We start from the raw sequence: 17,951 nt of genomic DNA on the forward strand, positions 1-17,951 counted from the left end.
CCACTGCTCACCACCTCCGCTGCCACCATCTTGGTCCAAGTCCCTCCTGTCCCTCACTTGGCCACCTTCACCTCCTCCCTGCCCTTTGTCTTGTCCCTTCAGCTGTTTTCCCCATGCAGCATTGAGAACAGTCCTTTTAAAAGTTAGACCATGTTTCTTCTCTGCTCAGAATACTTTTGTGGTCTCCCGTCTCATTCAGACTCAAATCCAGAGACCTTGCAATAATCTGTAAGACCTTTGCCATCTGGTTGCTGCTCCCTCTGTGGCTTTCTCTGCTCTTTGCTCCCACTCCAGCTGTGCTACCCTTGCTGCCCCTCAGCCGTGCCCCAGCAACTTTGCATATGCTGTCCTGTCCACCTAAGACATTCTCCCCCCTCTTCCGGGTTCTGTTCAAACATCACTTTTTGGAGAAGCCTGCCCTGAGCACTCCGTATAAAATAGCAGCTACTCCCACTGTCCCTATTCTCCTACCCTCCATAGGTTTTCTCCGTAGAATTTATCCACTGCTGACATAAGCTCCCAAAGAACAGGGACTATATTTTTCTCTGTAGTATCCTTTATGCCTACAACAATGCCTGGCACATAGTAGATACTGGGCAGATATTTAGAGCTAACATTTATTAAGTGCTCATTGTGAGCCAGGTAGCATGCAAAGCACTTTACTCCTCATGGCGACCCTTTGAAGTCTAAGTCTCATCATGTCTGTTTTAAGTTGGAAACTGAGGCTTGAGGAAGTTCCCTAAGTTGCCCAAGTTTACGTGGTGGACTTGGGCTTGAACCCAGGTCTTGGAGGCTGCAGAGCCCATGCTCTGACCACCTTATGTTCCTGCTGTCTCTTTTTGGTAGCCTTACATTGTTCTAGAAAGGTTTATGGTAGCTGCTTAACACACGGAAATGTGAATGGACAACATGTGGACTTGAAATGTGGAAATAAATGGGAGCCTTGGTGTATTTGGCATGATGGGATGGTGTCTCTTAGAATGTTTGGAGTTTTAGTTTGCTGGGAGAAGTTATGGCATTTTGTAGGTACTTTTTCCTGGATAAGGAGATAGCAAGTGAACCTTAGGGGGCTTAGGAAGGTGAAAATCACGTATAATCCAAAGTGCTCTTAAATGCCCTGGGGAAGGTGTCATGTTGGAGCCTGACCTGCCCTTACGACCAGTGTTCCTGCCAGTTCTGTTCATTTGGACAGTTCTGGCCCGAGGAACTGGCTGGAATTTGAAGATCTTTTGTTTAGAAAGTGCCCATCGCAATCCAGCTCAGCCTGAGAGAGGTCTGGGGGAGGAGAGAAGACTGCGATGGGGGCAGATCCACAGCCCCATGCCAAGCTTCCCGGGGGGTCCATATCCAGTGCACAGAAGGCCACACGAGATGCCCTCAACTATGGAACTTCTCTCTGTCTCTCTCCCTTGAGTGCATGTGGTTGTATTCATGTTCTCTCAGTGTGTATATAAGGCTATTCTGTGATACTGTTGACTACAGAACTCCTGGGGGCAAGCATTCATTCTACAGCTATTTAATAAGATCCACGGGACTTCTCTGGTGGCGCAGTGGTTAGGACTCTGAGCTCCCAATGCATGGGGCCCAGGTTAGATCTCTGGTCAGGGAACTAGATCTCACTTGCTTGCCGCAAATAAGAGTTCACATGCTGCAACCAAGGAGCTGGTGAGCCGCAACTAAGGAGCCCTCAAGCCGCAACTAAGGAGCACACCTGCTGCAACTAAGGAGCATGCCAGCTGCAACCAAGACCCGGCGCAACCAAATAAATAAAATAAGTAAATAAAATAAATATGAATAAGATCCTGCTAAGTGCAGGGAGTGTAGAGACAGCAGTGAATCCAAATCACATAGTCCCTGGCCTTCTAGCTCATCACCCAGAAGGAGGATAACTCTTAAAGTGCACCTTTTGTGTGCCAGGCACTAAGAGCTTTACGTATGTTGGAAATTCCCTGGCGGTCCAGTGGTTAAGATTCTGTACTTCCACTGCAGGGGACACGGGTTTGATCTCTGGTTGGGGAACTAAGATCCCTCATGCTGCATGACGAGGCCAAAAACAAACAACAAAAAAGAGCTTTACATATGTTAACTCACTTAATCCTCACAACAGCGCTATAAGGGATCCTGTTATTACGTCCATTTTACAGAAGGAGGAAGTAGGAACAGAGAGGTTAAGTCACTTGTCCAGTGTCACACAGCTGGTGAATGGCAGAGCTGGCTCCAGCATCTGTGCTCTTAACCAATGTCCCCAACTGCCCCTTTATGGCACCACCTGAGAATCCCTGAAATTTACCAATGGGAGTTCTTCTTCTGGAAGATTGTACCTATGAAAAGTCCTAAAGATGAAAGGTTTGCAGGAAACTCAAGTATAAAAAGAAACAGAGCAGAATGGCTTGTGAGATGGGAGCAGAAGATGGAACGGGTGTTGCTGCAGAATATCTGAGCACAGAGACCTGGCTGGGGGTGGAGAGTGGGAGGAAGCACAGAAAGCCAGAGGCTGTGGGAATTTTTATCATTGTTGAATGATTCACATAAATATGTGTCTCAGAAACAGGGACTTGTAGGGCTGATTTCTCACAGTACTGATAAAACTTCACATCTAAGCCAGTTTTTGTCAATTCCTAAGCTTCACAGAATGCTCTCCTGGCTTCTATTTACATAATTCCCTTTTCTGGAATAGTTAATAGCATTTTACTTTGCATTATTATTTCATGAGCATTTTTTCCATGAGATATATATCTTTTATTTTGCCTGAAAATATCTTTACTTTACCCTCACTTTAAAAAAAATTGTGGTAAACTACACATAACATAGTATTTACGATTTTAAGTGTATAATAATTCCGTGACATTAAGTACATTCACAGTGTTGTACATCCATCACCATTATCTAATTCCAGAACCTTTTTTATCACCCCAAGGGAAACTATGCATTAAATAGTCATTTCCCATTCGCTCTCTTCCGCTAGCCCCTGGCCACCACTCATCTACTTTCTGTCTCTATGGATCTGCTTTCTGTCTCTATGGATTTGCCTATTCTGGGTGTTTCATGTAAATGGAATCATACAGTATGTGGCCTTTTGTGTCTGGCTTCTTTCACTTTGCATAATGTTTTCAAGGTTGTTGCATGCTGTAGCATGTATCAGTACTTTATTCTTTTTTGTGGTTGAATAATATTCCATTTTATGCATATATCACATTTTGTTTATCCATTTTCATTCATCATTTGATGAAATTTTATACCTTTTCAATATGGTTACTAGAGGATTGGCTAGCGAACTACAAATATAATAATTTCATGGGTTCAATCTCTTTTTTTAGTTAATTTTGGAATTAGTTTGGTTAGAGCAGTTCTCCATTATTTAACAACAGATCATAGACATTTGTTTGGGATATGCTCCATTTGGGGAAGAATTTCATTTGTTGCTCCATTCAAGTAGCGATGTGACCTGAAGATCATCTCCACTGGTTTTTCTAGAGACTACGTCTCTAAAGCCTTTGTGAAATATTTTGCTCTTTTGAATGTTTTTGAATTCAGATGGATACAAAAATCCTTTTGGAGGATGTCTCACTTTTCATGTGGGTCTCAACTTACACATTTTGGTCACTAACTGCTGAGAGAGAGCGATGGATTTTCAAAGTCTGAGGCTCTTTGAAACTGCATGCTCTGTTTTTCTGTAACTGCTGTCCAATACAGTAGACACATGCCACCTGTCACTGCTGAGAACTTGAAACACGTCTAGTGCCAATTAAGATGTGCTGCAAGGGTGAAATACTCAGTGGATTTTGAAGACTTAGTACAAAAAAATGTAAAATATCTCTAATTCTTTTTTCTGTTGATTACATGTTGAACTGATAATAATATTTGGATATATTGGGCAAAGTAAACTATATTATTAAAATTAAATAGGACTTCCCTCATGGTGCAGTGGTTAAGAATCTGCCTGCCAATGCAGGGGACATGGGTTTGAGCCCTGGTCCGGGAAGATCCCACATGCCATGGAGCAACTAAGCCCATGCACCACAACTACTGGGCCTGTGCTGTAGAGCTTGCGAGCCACAACTGCTGAGCCCATGTGCCACAACTGCTGAATCCCATGCACCCTAGAGCCCGTGCGCTGCAACTACTGAGCCCACGCACTGCAACTACTGAAGCCTGTGTGCTCTAGGGCCTCTGTGCCGCAACTACTGAGCCTGCGTGCAACAACTTCTGAAGCCCATGTGCCTAGAGCCTGTGCTCTGCAACAAGAGAAGCCACCACAATGAGAAGCCCGTACACCACAACAAAGAGTAGCCCCCGCTCGCTGCAACTAGAGAAAGCCTGCGTGCAGCAATGAGGACCCAATGCAGCCAAAAAATAAAAATAAAAATAAATTTAAAAAAAATTTTTAAAAACAAACAAAAAAATAAAGTTAAACTTACCTGCCCTTTTTCTTACCATTTTAATGTGACTCATAGAAATTTTAAATTACATACGTTGCTCACGTGCTATTTCTATTGAACAGTGAACAGTTCTAAAAATAACTGGCAGATGGGTGGAAAATGGAAGAGAAATCTGAACAGACTTGACCTCTGTGCCTTCAGCATCTTGAAAGTGCCCCATGAGAGAGGCTGCAGTGTGTCTGGATGGCTCCAGGAGCCGCCCGGGTCTCTGCCTTCACTCTGGACCCCCTTGGCTGTCTTCTCTTTTCTCTAGCCAGACAGATCTTTCTAAAGGCAAATCTCATCATGTCACTCTCCACTTTATAACTTCAGTGGAGCACCATTATCCCCAACCCCAGCCTTTAAGCCTCTGCCCTGGCCACCTGTTCAGCCTCATCTCATGCCTCTTTACTTCCTTCTCCGCCTGTCGAGGCCTTTTTATAAACATTATTATAATTTCTATTTTATGCACAATATGTTTCCATAGTAATGATTTAAAAATACATAATGTAAAAGATAATGTCCACATTTATGCTCCCTCCCCACCACCCCAGCTACGTAATCCGTCACCGTCAACAGTTGGGCGTGTGCTCTTCCAGGGACCTCACTCTGCACACACACAGATGATTCTGTACGCGCATTTGCGCGTGCGTTTGTGTGTGTGTGTGTGTGTGAGAACCTAAATGAGTTTACATGTTGTCTCTTATTTCACATACTGAATTTTAAGGTCTCTGCTGGTGAGGATGTTAGTATACCTCATTATTTTTAATGGATGCCTGGTATTTTATTGTATAGCTTTGCCATGATTTATTCCTGTTTATTACTGTTTTTAGTTATAAAATATTTCACCCATAGAGCAAAATATCAACTAGTATAATATTCACCTCTGTACCCCCCCATATAGATTTAATAAACACTAACATTGTGCCCTATTGGCTTCAGAATTTTTATGTGAATAAATGAAACATTCCAGGCAGAGTTTCTCTCCCCTCTCTGTCCCCAGAGAGAAGCTCTCTTCTGCAGTTGATACAGCCTCTTTATCTTACATTTTTACTACATGTGGCTATAAGCAGAGTGTTATTTTGTGCATTCCTGTATAGTGTCATATCATATGCATATCTCCTGCAACTTGGATTTTCATTCTTTTTTCTTCCTTTTTTTGAAGATTTTTCATTAATATATAGTTCTATATGGTCTTCCGTTGTTAAGAATGAATATAGCTTCATTTAATCCATTTCCTTATTTACAGACATTTCAGTTGTCATACTTTAATTCCAACTGTTCAAATGTGTCGTCTCTCCTTTACTTCTTAACTCTGGACTCTTTATCTTCTATGGAACAGTCTGTAGAAGATTGGAATGACCTGTTGTTTTGAAGGTTTTGTAGAATTCATTAGCAAAATTGTCCGGCCTGGTGCTTTCTTTCTTTTTTTAAAAAAAATTAGTTATTGAGCTTTTTAGGTTTTCTATTTGTCCTTGAGATATTTTTGATAAGCTATATATTTTGAAGGAATATATGCAGTTTGTTTAAATTTTCCAATATAATGGCATCAAGTCATTGATAGCATTCTTTTGTCATTTACTTGATGTTGTGTCTGTAGTTCTGTGCCTCCATCTGTAATAGTATTTATCAGTGTTCTTCCCACCCCCTTTTAACTTGATCAGCTTTACCAGTTTTGTCTATTTGGTTAATCTTTTCAAAGAACAGTTTTTTTTACCTCCTGCACTTGGAGCATGCTTTTCCTGTGGCCTGGCCTACAGTTCCTTTTTCTCATCACCTGGCTGAGTCTTTCTTCTGGCTCCTCAATCCTTGATTGAGTCACTTTGGCACTCCCCATGACCACTCTTTTTTTAAAAAAACACTTACCATGTTGTAATCTCTCTCTGTCTCTCTCAATTTTTAGTCTGGCTGCTCTTCTGCAAGCTCCACAAAAGCAGGAACTGGCTCTGTTTTGTTCACCACTGTCTCTGTAACATGTGGCACTGTGCCTGGTGTACAGTAGGTGCTCAATAAATACTGGTGAAAAAATTAATGTGTGAGCCCATTATACATGAAGAGGTACAGACCCATTCTCCAAGGGATGAGGGCCCTCTTTCCAGGTGCGTTCTCAAAGGGACTGTTGCAAAGAGGATGCAACTACTGCCAGCTGAGCATTCTGAGGTTCTGTGATTCTTTTTTCCCAATATTTATCAGGAAGTAAAGCGCTGGACTTGCAGTCATGGCATGAGTAGAATGAAGCTGACATGACTCAGTGAGCCACAGAAACATGGTACCGAGTGGTGCCTTTGTACTTTCATTTAAGAGAGAGACAAGCCAAAGTGATGAGACTTGCATTCTGCAAACTATCTCTTTCCAGTGAGCTTCTCCAGGAAGAATTGGGTCTTTACCTGGCTGAACACCTGCCAATCGATCCTTGATTATGTACCAAAACCAGAAACTAAAATGACATTTAAGCAAAAGAAACTACCATATCTTAAGTGATCCAACCAGAATAAAAATAACTGGCATTAATTTCTCCTATAAAGTGTAGCTGTTTGGTTTTCCTAGTAATGCTACAGTTCTCTTCATGGAGAAAGAGGGAGAAGTAAAACAAAAGAAAAGAAATCCAAGAAAAGTTTTTTAGCAAGATGCTCTGGGTTGACAATTAAGATATTAAAATATTTACAACATATAAAACATGCTGGCAAAGGCAGTAATCTTTGAAAAGGAAAAGGGGGGCAGGAAATTAGAATGAGAAGGTGGGGCTCTTTTCAGGGTTACATCATGTTCATATTTAGGGCTATGTTGTTGTCACCTAACAAAATATTCATAGCACCTTAAAGCCTTTGTTTTATTTTACTTATATATTATCCAATCTGTAAGAATTAGATGTATATTTCATTGTCTCTCCAACATGAGTCTTGCCAATGATAATTATAAGTAATATCCTCTTTACTGGTTTAAAGAAGGCATTTTCTCAATAATAATGACAGCTAATTTGAGCAGCTATTAAGGGCCAGACTCTCTGCCAAACATTTGTATAGTACGTTATTATTTTTTTAATCAACCATCTTTTATTCCTTTTTTTATGGTACATTAATGTTTCAATTTTGTAAAAAGAGATTATTCTCCCCACTTTCCACACGAGAAAATGGAGGCTCAAGGGGAGTAAAAAGTAAGTAGCCTAGTTGCAGTCCTCCAGCAAGAAAGGGAGGGAGGCACTCTGGGTGCCCCAAGTCGGTTCCACCCCGAACACCAGACTCTTATCCCCCACGGTGCAGGCAGCAGATGCAACCTGAAACCCACACTCCTGGGAGATGCTGTGGAAATGGTCATCAACCCTCCTCTTCTCAAGGCGCTGGGAAAGAGTCACACTTGTTTTTATGTGGTGGGAAAATACATCCTGTTGTTAACCCGCTGAGCTTATTCTCTCTGATTCCAGCCACACACACACCTGAATCGGAGATCATCCCCTAAACGCACCTTGAATCCTGACTTTTCACTCTTACTGTGGGCATTTCTCCATTTCTACCATGAGCTCTCCTGAGGGTGGAGAGCTTTTCTTTCCAACCTTTCCTAAGGTTGTAACCTCCTTCCAGTCAAGAATCTGTGCCTCCTGTCTTGGCACTTTCTCTCCTGCTGCTTGCCCGGCCCTGGCTCCCATCGGCTCCCCCGTGGAGGTGGAGGTGGATGATGACTGGTCAGCGTTGCCCTTCTGACATCTGTGGATGGGCTGTGCTTCCTAACCACATGTGTACACACCGTGCACAGGCCTGGTTCACGTAGGGGCCTGAGGACTGGACACTATAAATAACTCTTCCCAGGCCTGTCAGGAAGTCCAACTGCATATCTTTGTGTCTGAGAAATCTGTAGAACCAAGTACCATTTTCTCCCTTGGACTTTTGCTGACAGTGCAAAGAAGTTGCTTCTAAAACAGAAGAAATATACCCAGGACTGATTGCGCCTCCTGTGATGAGGACCTGGCCTTCACAGGCTTCTGAGATGCTGTCCTTTATGCTGCCACTTCCCTCACAGGCTACCTGAAGGAGTCTTCTCAGGAGGGTGCGTTTTACTCCCTGAAGCTGTCCTTCAAAAACACGTGGGTGGTAGTGTTTGGCTGGGGAGGACTTATGATGCCAGATTAGATTGTTAAAAGGAACTCCAGCCAATGTGAATGATCTGGAAACCTGGCAGGTGGTGGAACGCAGGGGTGGGGGAAGCACCAGTTAGAGACAGCCGTCTTCTAGGTAGGTTTCCTCGCAGTTTCCCCAGCCAAGGGGGGGTACAACAGAGTTGCCCAAGAGTGCCCTGGATTGACAGACTTGCTGTGATGCTTTTTCTTTGCCTATGAGGCCTCTTAGTGTGAGGCCCTGCTAAACTGGTGCCCTCCCACAAGGAACCCCCAGGCTGCATTCTTCCAAATGCATGGAAGCCCTGTTTGGTGGGGCTTCTCTCTATTTGAGAGGGGCTACATCCCCTGAATCTGGAGTCAGACATATCTGGATATGAATCCCACCTTAGCCACCTACCAGCTGTGTGACTTCAGAGAGGTTTAACCTCTCTGAGCCTCGGTTTATCCCATCTGTAAAATAGGGTAATGATAATATCCCCATTATACCATAATATTATATGATATTATATGAAAACATATTATGATACAACGTTATGTATTTCAATGTATGTAATGCCATACATATAAATATATAAAATATCATGTATAACACCATTATAATGCTACCTATATATCATGTATTAACGTTAGAGTATAGCATAACATAATAACCCATCTAATTGTTATTCTCCGACTTAGATTATGTAGGCCGAGTACTTAGAACAGTCCCTGGCACATCATGTAACTCAGTCACTGTTAATTATTGTGATTTTCATTTTCTGTGGGCTGCAACATGCAAAACAGGGGCACATTGACTAGGAATGTTCTGGTATATGTTGTTGCTTTGGAAGCAATGAAGCTCATCAAATAATTAGGAGAGCAAAGCCCAATTATAACCTGGGAGGGGAGGAAGTGGTATCCAGGGAGAAGTATTGTTGAATTTCTAAGGTTTGTTTTTTTTTAGGGGAGAAATGTCTTTTCAGAAGAGCTTAGACCAACATGTTACTTAATAAGAGAAGAGTATTAAGTCTAAATAACCACCCACGTTTTCTCTGTTTGTCTGGAGAAGTTATTAGCCTGGGTTTTTATTGTACATGTGGGTGAGGAGGAGGAGGAGGCAGAAGAAGGGGGTTGGATATAAAGACACATCAGCAGGAGGGAGTTCCCCTCTGTTCTGGTGAGTTGTCCCAGCTCTGCTCTGTCAATCCTCTGTCCCTGATTGAAGGCTGTCCTTGGAGCCGGGATTTGGAGAGGGGGGGTTGGGGAGGGGAGGGAGGGCAGGTTGTGGGGGGTGGGCACCGTGCTGACATCTGTTGAGAATTTAGCAGTGACAGCCCTGGAGTTAGAACCCACATCTCATCTTGACTCTGTGTACAGGGTATTATTTCCCATTTTGCACATAGGAATATGAAAGCTCCAGAGCTTAAGCCTTGGGCTCAGGGTCACACAGCTAATAAAACACCATGGGGCGTGAGATCAGACACCTGAGAACAGAATCCTGATTTCACCTGTATGGTGATAGTTGAGTCACTTAATATCCTTAGGTGTCTGTTTTCTTATCTGATAAATGGGTACAACAGTGAAACTCAGCTCCCAGTGGAGAGTCAGTGAGATTAACTACATGAAGTATTAGCATATGTTGTTTTAAATACCCAATACCTATCAGCTGCTGCTATTATTATAATTATGTTGTGTTTTGTTTATTTATCTCTTATGCCTGGTAGAGTCAGTCCAGATTTTTATCAGGCCTGACATACTGCAGAGCCCGTGCAGTGGTCACTACAAGCATCCTGCCTTGCATTCCTGCTGATTGTGGCAGGGAGGTCAAAGAAAAGGTGTGAGTGTATTGTTAAAAAACCAGCACCACCACCCTTTGGCACATCGGTGACTGAAACCTCAGGGCAAGTGCAAGGTGGACCTTTTTCAGGGATGTTTTTCAGTGAAGTGATGCTTCAAGCAAACATGACATTTGAATATCCGTGTTGACAGACATAGCGTTTGGGGAGGAGTAATTTCCCACTCCATAAAAACATTGTAAGAGGTATCCTTGTGGGTCTGTTGGCAGCTACAAAATTGGATTCACTTTACAAGACAGAAGTAAGGTGTTCCTGGTGTGTCTGGAGCCGCCCAGCCCCCTTGCTGCATCTTTCCTTTTCTGTACCGGTTACCTGCCGCTTGTGCAGATCCGACTTGAAGCTGTCTCTGTCACATCTAAGGTGGTTGATTCGTGGGGAGAGATTAATAGGCGAGAAAGCCAGTTCTAACTTGTTAGGCAGCGGCTGCATGTCCTGTCAGTCGTCCCTTTAAAAGTTTAGAGCTCCAGTGTGGCCTGAGTGGAGGTGCAGGAACTCCCCAGCAAGTGAGCAACAAGGGGGTGTTCCAGGCTCCGCCAAAGCTACAGACACCACCTGATGGCATCCCTTTGGGAAATGCTTGTGTGTGAGAAATAAAGATCAAGATTGGAGTTTGGTCTAGCTTTTTGATCTCATCCAGGTTGAATTTTAGATTTTCTTTTATTTTTTTTCTTTTTATCTTTTAATTTTTGACTTTTTAAAGGGACTCTGGGAGCTTTCCTCCTGGGGGCCTGGGAAGGAGTTTGCAGTGAGTTTGGCTGCTAAAGATTGCAGAGCTGTAGAAAACAATAGCTGCCTCACCTGCCTGGACCATTTCTCCAAGCATTTCTCTTTTTGACAAAGCTACATCTGAAATTGGTGATTTCCTCTGACGAGCTAACCAATGAATAATGAATGCATCGTCTTTTTTTTTTTTTTTTTTTTTTTTTTTTTTGTCCTCTTCCAGGCCTAAACGGCAGCGGCAAAACAACTTTCCCATGTTTCCGTCTCCTAAAGCCTGGAATTTCAGAGGGGTAAGTGTTTTCCCTGGACAATCACAGCCGTTATATGTCCTGTTCCGGATACTCCAGAGAGGACACTGCCGAGGTTGGCTTTATTAATCAAAGTCTCCACCAAGCTTCTGTGCTTTACCACTTGGGGAAGTCATGTTTGTATCACCGCTTGTGGTTTAATTTAAAAAATCTAAGTGGCTCGCTAAGCACCCATTGATGTTGCTTGCCCTGTAGATCTTGGGTTACTGGAAGCATCTTGTAAAGAAGCCAAGAGATGTCAAGGTTGATGAAGTGGGCATTGTGGCTGTTTTGGGGGAACAAAAAGGGAACTGGTGCACAGTGAAGAAAAAAGAAATCAGAAATGTACAGTCTATTCATATGTAGATTTATGACTTTGCGGGAACTTTACAAGAGGAGAGGTCTATAAGCTTTAAACAGTCTCTAAAGGAAATCATAGAATTCTCCCAATCACAAAGCCGTAGACCCTTAGAGGTGTAGGAAGGGTCAGATTTAACCTCCCCTTGATGCAGAGTTCTCTTCCTTTATGTGATTATGATAATAATAATAGTCAAAGTGTATGGAGGCCCTTCTGTGTGTTAAAATGAATTCTACCTCTAACTTCAGGAACAAGACCCTTGCCTGTGTAGAGAATGCTCTGAGCTCTGTTTCACAGGCCTTCGCATGTGTTGTTCCTTCTGCTCAGAACACTGTCCCCTGCTGCCCAGCACTACACTCCTACACATACTGCACTGGCCCACCCACTTTATCCATTGGGTCTAAGCCTTGACATCACCTCCTGTGGGAATGCATCATGTCTGCCTCCTGAATCTGACGTAGAGGCACCTCCTGTGGACCCCTGTACTTTTTTCTCATTGTTAAGATTGTTACTTAACACTTAGTGAAATTGAAGATTGGAAGCCCCAAGCATCAGAGACCTTATCACTCTCTCTTGTTCACTGCAATATCCCTGGACCCAGCACAGTGCCTGGCATATACATGCTTAATTAATTTGAATGGATAAATGGAATGAATGAATGAATAAAAAAATCTCTTAGGGGCTTCCCTGGTGGTGCAGTGGTTAAGAATCCGCCTGCCAATGCAGGGGACACGGGTTCGAGCCCTGGTCCGAGAAGATCCCACATGCCACAGAGCAACTAAGCCCGTGCACCACAACTACTGAGCCTGTGTGCCACAACTACTGAAACCTGCGTGCCTAGATCCCGTGCTCCGCAACAAGAGAAGCCACTGCAATGACAATCCTGCACACTGCAACGAAGAGTAGCCCCCGCTCGCCGCAACCAGAAAAAGCCCGTACACAGCAACAAAGACCCAACGCAGCCAAAAATTAAAATTTAAAAAAAAAAGAGAAAGAAAAAAAAATCTCTTACATCTATCAGACACAAAATTCAATTCAGATTATGTTTCAAGTTCAAGTCTTTAGTCTTTTCAGCACTGTTTTTACTGGTTTGATTCATCTTTAATATCCTACATACATCTCAGTCATTTAAAAAGATGTCTTTTTAAAAATATAGAACCTGGCTCTCTTTTTTTTTTTTAACATCTTTCTTGGAGTATAATTGCTTTACAATGGTGTGTTAGTTTCTGCTTTACAACAAAGTGAGTCAGTTATACATATACATATGTTCCCATATCTCTTCCCTCTTGCGTCTCCCTCCCTCCCACCCCTTTAGGTAGTCACAAACCACCTAGCTGATCTCCTTGTGTCATGCGGCTGCTTCCCACTCGCTATCCACCCTACGTTTGGTAGTGTATATATGTCCATGCCACTCTCTCACATCGTCACAGCTTACCCTTCCCCCTCCCCATATCCTCAAGTCCATGCCCTAGTAGGTCTGTGTTTTATTCCCGTCCTACCCCTAGTCTCTTCATGACACTTTTTTTTCTTAGATTCCATATATATGTGTTAGCATATGGTATTTGTTTTTCTCCTTCTGACTGGCTCTCTTTTAGCTAAGTTTCAATATGCTTTTCACTGAGTACGAAGAGAAATTTGTTGACACATATCCATAAATGGATAAGATCCCTATTTCTCAAAGTATGTTCAGTTGCATGATCATAACCATTAAGTGAAAAAAACTTGTGTGGTCAGATGAACTTGGGACACCCTGATAGCACCAAATTAAACATGTTCACCACTCCAGGACTTCTCAGAGCCTCAGATGGGTTGATGTGCATAGAGACTACGTGAAGGAGACCCGATGGGATTTTGTTTGGAGCATTTCCCAAAGTCATTGGCCATAAACCCTTTGTTGACAAAACAATTTATACACACTTTGGAACAGTTGATGTTTGTAGTTTATTTTGAACTACAGAGAAATTGAACCTTCTGTGAGCAATTGGCTGTTTTGAAGGTGTTTATTTTCTCTCCCCCTTTACCCTCCTTTCAATGTTCCCCACCCTTCCTTTTGATTCAACAGTAGTCACTAACCTAGGGTTGGGGTACATCTAGAGATTGCCCTGAGTTTGCCTGGGACTGTCCTGGTTTTAGCACTGAAAGTCCCATGTCTTAGGAAACTTCAGTCCCGGGCAAGCTGGGACAATTGATTACCCTACCTATGGCTGTGAGACCTCTTAAACTGTTTTTCCTTGAAAAATATTTTATGAACTTTTAAGCACAAGTCTGGTTTATAGAACTTGCTGCTGAAAAGGAACCTGTTAGATGCACACTTGGTTTAAGGGACCCTCTGTCAGTTGTAGCCTTGCAGGGGTAACATTTAACATTAGTAATTGCTGCAGGGGAACAAACAAACAAAGTGCCCCTGACTAATTGCAACCAAATAGATGACAGAATCTAATGCTTTGTTGACTTCAGTTTCCTATCAGCCCTCAAATTCTTAGCCAGCTCATAAGATTTTCCCAGATGGTTAAAAGTGTCAAAGTGACTAGAGTCTGTTAGGCAGTTAGGTCAGTTGTTGTGTTGATCTTGGTCTCTTGTCTTTGCTTTGATTCTTCCGGCCCCTGTAGCTTCTTGGTAAAGTTAGACAAACTGACCTCAAGATACACCAGAGGGAGATGGTTCAGGGCCTGGTCAATTGCCAGATTCCTCTGTGGCCAAATCATCTCTGTGTCACTTGGAGCATAATCCTCCATGACATGGTGGGGGAGAAAGGAAACCCAACTAAGTGGAAACACCTTCACTCCCAGCCAGGACAGCTCTGTAACCATCATTATGGTAATTGGAACTGAAGACAAGAAGCACCCAGAGTGCAGGGAGGAGGACATTGGAGGTATTCTCTAGCTGATATATTTTCTATAATGAAATGTGACTCTCGGGCCTGCTAGACTGAACTGTGCAGGCTGTTCTAGGGCAAGGCACGCATTCTGTGAACTCTTTCTTTTCTTCTTTATTTGGAAAGGAAGGTTTTAGAATCTCTGTGCTCGCAAATTTCCCATGTTTATATACATGGCAGAGGAAACCATTAGAAGGCTTTGCAATTCCATTCCTCTTTAGCTTGTAAAGAAGAAGGATCCTGTGTTAGTTCACCCAGGTCCTGGACATTTGTGGGGTTTGGGGGTGGGAGTGGGGAGAAGAGGTGGTAAGAAATGGGTTGGAAAAGGCAAGAGGAGAAGGAACCACATGGCTCTAGATGAGAAGTGAAGAGGGAGACACATGAGGGCCAAGGAGGGAGCCGGGGACAGGGCACGAGGGGAGCAAAGGGAGTGGTCAGTGTCTTAAGGAATAGACATTCTCGGAAAAGAAAGATGTTTCAAAAAAATTTTAAGGAAAGTCTTGCTGAATGAATGTATTGTAACCCCCTCCTCATCCTCCCTGGAAACATTCACTGCAGATGTGCATGACTTCTCAAGGCATTAGGAGTTCCATTTGTGGTTTTCCTCTTTTTTTGGCTGGAGTTTTTGTCTGCAGAGAGCCTCGGGAAGGGCTGGTGACACTTGGATGACACATCCTTTCTACCTACCAAGCGGTTCAGTCCTCTCATGAGTTGACGTTATTAATTGTAGGTTGTGTCCTTTGGTTCTCATGCTCGTCTAAGGAGACAGAGGCCCTGGGTGTTACCCACCCTATGGGTCTTCTCCACCCTCCCGGGCAAGGGGTGGTGCTGTGCCATCTCTCACCAGACCATGGGTGCTCCAGAGATGTTCATGGAGAGAAGCCAAGAGGATGGTTTTGGTTGGGGCAGTTTTGGTGGGAACATCATGAGTGAAACCAGAACAGAATGGGGAGACTAAGGAAGCAGGACCCTCAGAGAGGTGGGACCCTGGGAGGTGTCTTGCTCTGAGACATCTCTTCTGGATCTGGTTGGGGCAGTGCTGAGCTCAGAATGTCCACCGTTCCTTGTGAAAATATTTGCTACAGCTCCTCCAGTAAGCTGAGAAAGAGGGTCACAGAGACAGACTCAGGGAGGAAACTCACCCTAGAAATGGGAAAATCTCTGGACCACAACACCTGCCATTGCCTGTAGTTAACTTAAAAATGCTTAACAAGACCTACCACGTGTGAGGCATTGTTTTAGGTGCCAGATCTGAGATTTGAATGTTAAATATCAACCAAATTTCAGGGCCATGCTGGTCTTGTCTCTTTCTCCAGTGCCTGGTCTTTACTCTTGCCTAAGCCATTTGGTAATTTCTAAACTCTGGGGCTTTGGAAGGGACTTTGAACATTGTAGCCCTAACTATTTAATTTTCAGATGAGAAAAATAGGGTTTAGTGTATTAGTCAGGACTCTTCTGGCTACAAGTGATAGAAACTCAATCAAAAATTGATTGGTTCATTTGACTGAGGGAAACTGATGGGTAGGCTTCAGGTACCACTGTATCCAGGTATACTCTCTGAGCTTTGTCACTCTTGGAGTTTTGGTCTTGTCTTCTCCTACTGAACATGGACTTTTTTGGAGGGAGGGGATAACCACAAACAGCCATACTTTTCCAGAGGAGAAGTTTATGCTTCCAGAATCCAGACATGAAATCCCAGCGTAGGACTCTTATTGACCTGGTTCCAGTCACATAGCTATACCTTGGCCAATCACTGTGGTCAAGAGTATTGGACAGGCCTTGTTTACATGCTCCCCTAAGGGAGCTGGGTAGACAGTGTTTCGTGATTGGCAGTTCCACTAGAGCCACTGGAAGTGGGGAAGGGACATTTGCTCCAAGGAACAGTTTGTTGTTGTTTTTCTTTCTTTTTTATTTTTCAATGTTAATAAGCATTTATTCAATCATAAAGACACAAAATTGAATAAGACACAGTCTTGATCTTGTGAACCTTAACATCTAGTAGATGTATATGTAAACAAATTATTTTGTCATTGCAAAATGTGAGAGTAGGAGGCATATGACAGAGCTGCTTAACAGAGGTGAAAAACAAAAGGTCCCTACACATGATAGTAGACACCTGTATTTTCAAATGACCCCTGCCTGGTTATATGGCATGGGTAACACAAGTGCCATCCATGCCTGCAGCCTCTGGCACCCTTGTCAGGTGAGTAAGGAATCCCTCTTAGTGGGGTGTCCAGATGTTTGGGGGGGGTCAGTGGGTGCTTGAAATTTAGTGCAGGGTTTGGGAAGCACATCACATTTTTTAGGGCAAAGGTCCTCTTTTTTTTTTTTTTTTTTTATTTTGCGGTACACGGACCTCTCACTCACCGTTGCGGCCTCTCCCATTGTGGAGCACAGGCTCCAGACACACAGGCTCAGCGGCCATGGCTCACGGGCCTAGCTGCTCCGCGGCATGTGGGATCTTCCTGGACCGGGGCACGAACCCACGTCCCCTGCATTGGCAGGCGGACTCTCAACCACTGCGCCACCAGGGAAGTCCAAGGTCATCATTTTTTAGCCACTTTCAGAGTTCTATTATCTACGTATCTGTGGATACAGTTCTGATGGTAGAAAGTAGTTACGTATATGAGACATCTGTAAAAAGATTGACTTGAAAGCCTTTCAAAGCCTGTTGAGACTTATTCATCCTGCTGGGGCTGAAAATGGCTCTTATTGGCCTTTGAAAGGGACACTTCTCACATAGGCTGGCCCGCTATCAGCCCACCACATCCAGCCTGCCCCAGCTCCTTCCTGCATGGACATTTGGCCCTTCTCTCCCACACCCCAAGCATCTATAGTTCCCTGCCCAGCCTTCTCTCTATGCACTTTTTGGGTACATATTCCTATCATTCCTGGCACAGTTAATGCTATTTTAAATACTAACCTCCTGCTTCAAGGAAGAGTTTGGTACTGTCACCAAAGGAAGTCCAGTTCCTAGACAGACAGGAAATATTGCTGACCGCTGTGAGGGTCAAGCCAAGAGATCAGGAGCAGAACCACGTCTTCAGACAATAGGTCCTGTGCCAGCTCCAGGCTGTCCGAAGCATCGCAGGCCCCGTGTTTGGAAGGAAGTTGCATTCAGAAGTGCAGCCGAATGTTTCTTGATGATCAGGCTGAAATGCTTTGAAATTCACAACTCATTAGAGTGACATTGTCTCTAATACTTAAAACACACCTGGCCCTGTCATTGTTTTCTGTGGTCTCACCTCTCTTTTGCAAAAGAAGGTGGCATGGCTTTCTCTTCTCTCACAGCCTCCGTTTGTACATTTACCTACATTATTTAACACCAGCTCCAAGCAAGGCTGTGG

General features: G+C 43.5%; 1 protein-coding gene across 10 annotated transcripts in view; it reads left to right on the forward strand.

The window, feature by feature from the left end:
• The window catches only part of ARHGEF3 (Rho guanine nucleotide exchange factor 3), a 316,825-nt gene that overhangs the window by 100,152 nt on the left and 198,722 nt on the right, over positions 1-17,951 (forward strand). For 6 of the 10 annotated variants that reach the window (XM_067043854.1, XM_067043855.1, XM_067043853.1 and 3 more), the window contains exon 3: positions 11,308-11,374. The exons of the other annotated variants lie outside the window; for them this stretch is intronic. In XM_067043854.1, coding sequence (XP_066899955.1) covers positions 11,308-11,374 — 67 coding nt within the window. The remainder of the gene's footprint in view (positions 1-11,307; positions 11,375-17,951) is intronic. 10 annotated transcript variants of the gene reach the window in all.

Source organism: Kogia breviceps, chromosome 10, assembly GCF_026419965.1.
Source record: "Kogia breviceps isolate mKogBre1 chromosome 10, mKogBre1 haplotype 1, whole genome shotgun sequence".
In the NCBI taxonomy this organism is placed as follows: Eukaryota; Metazoa; Chordata; class Mammalia; order Artiodactyla; family Physeteridae; genus Kogia; species Kogia breviceps.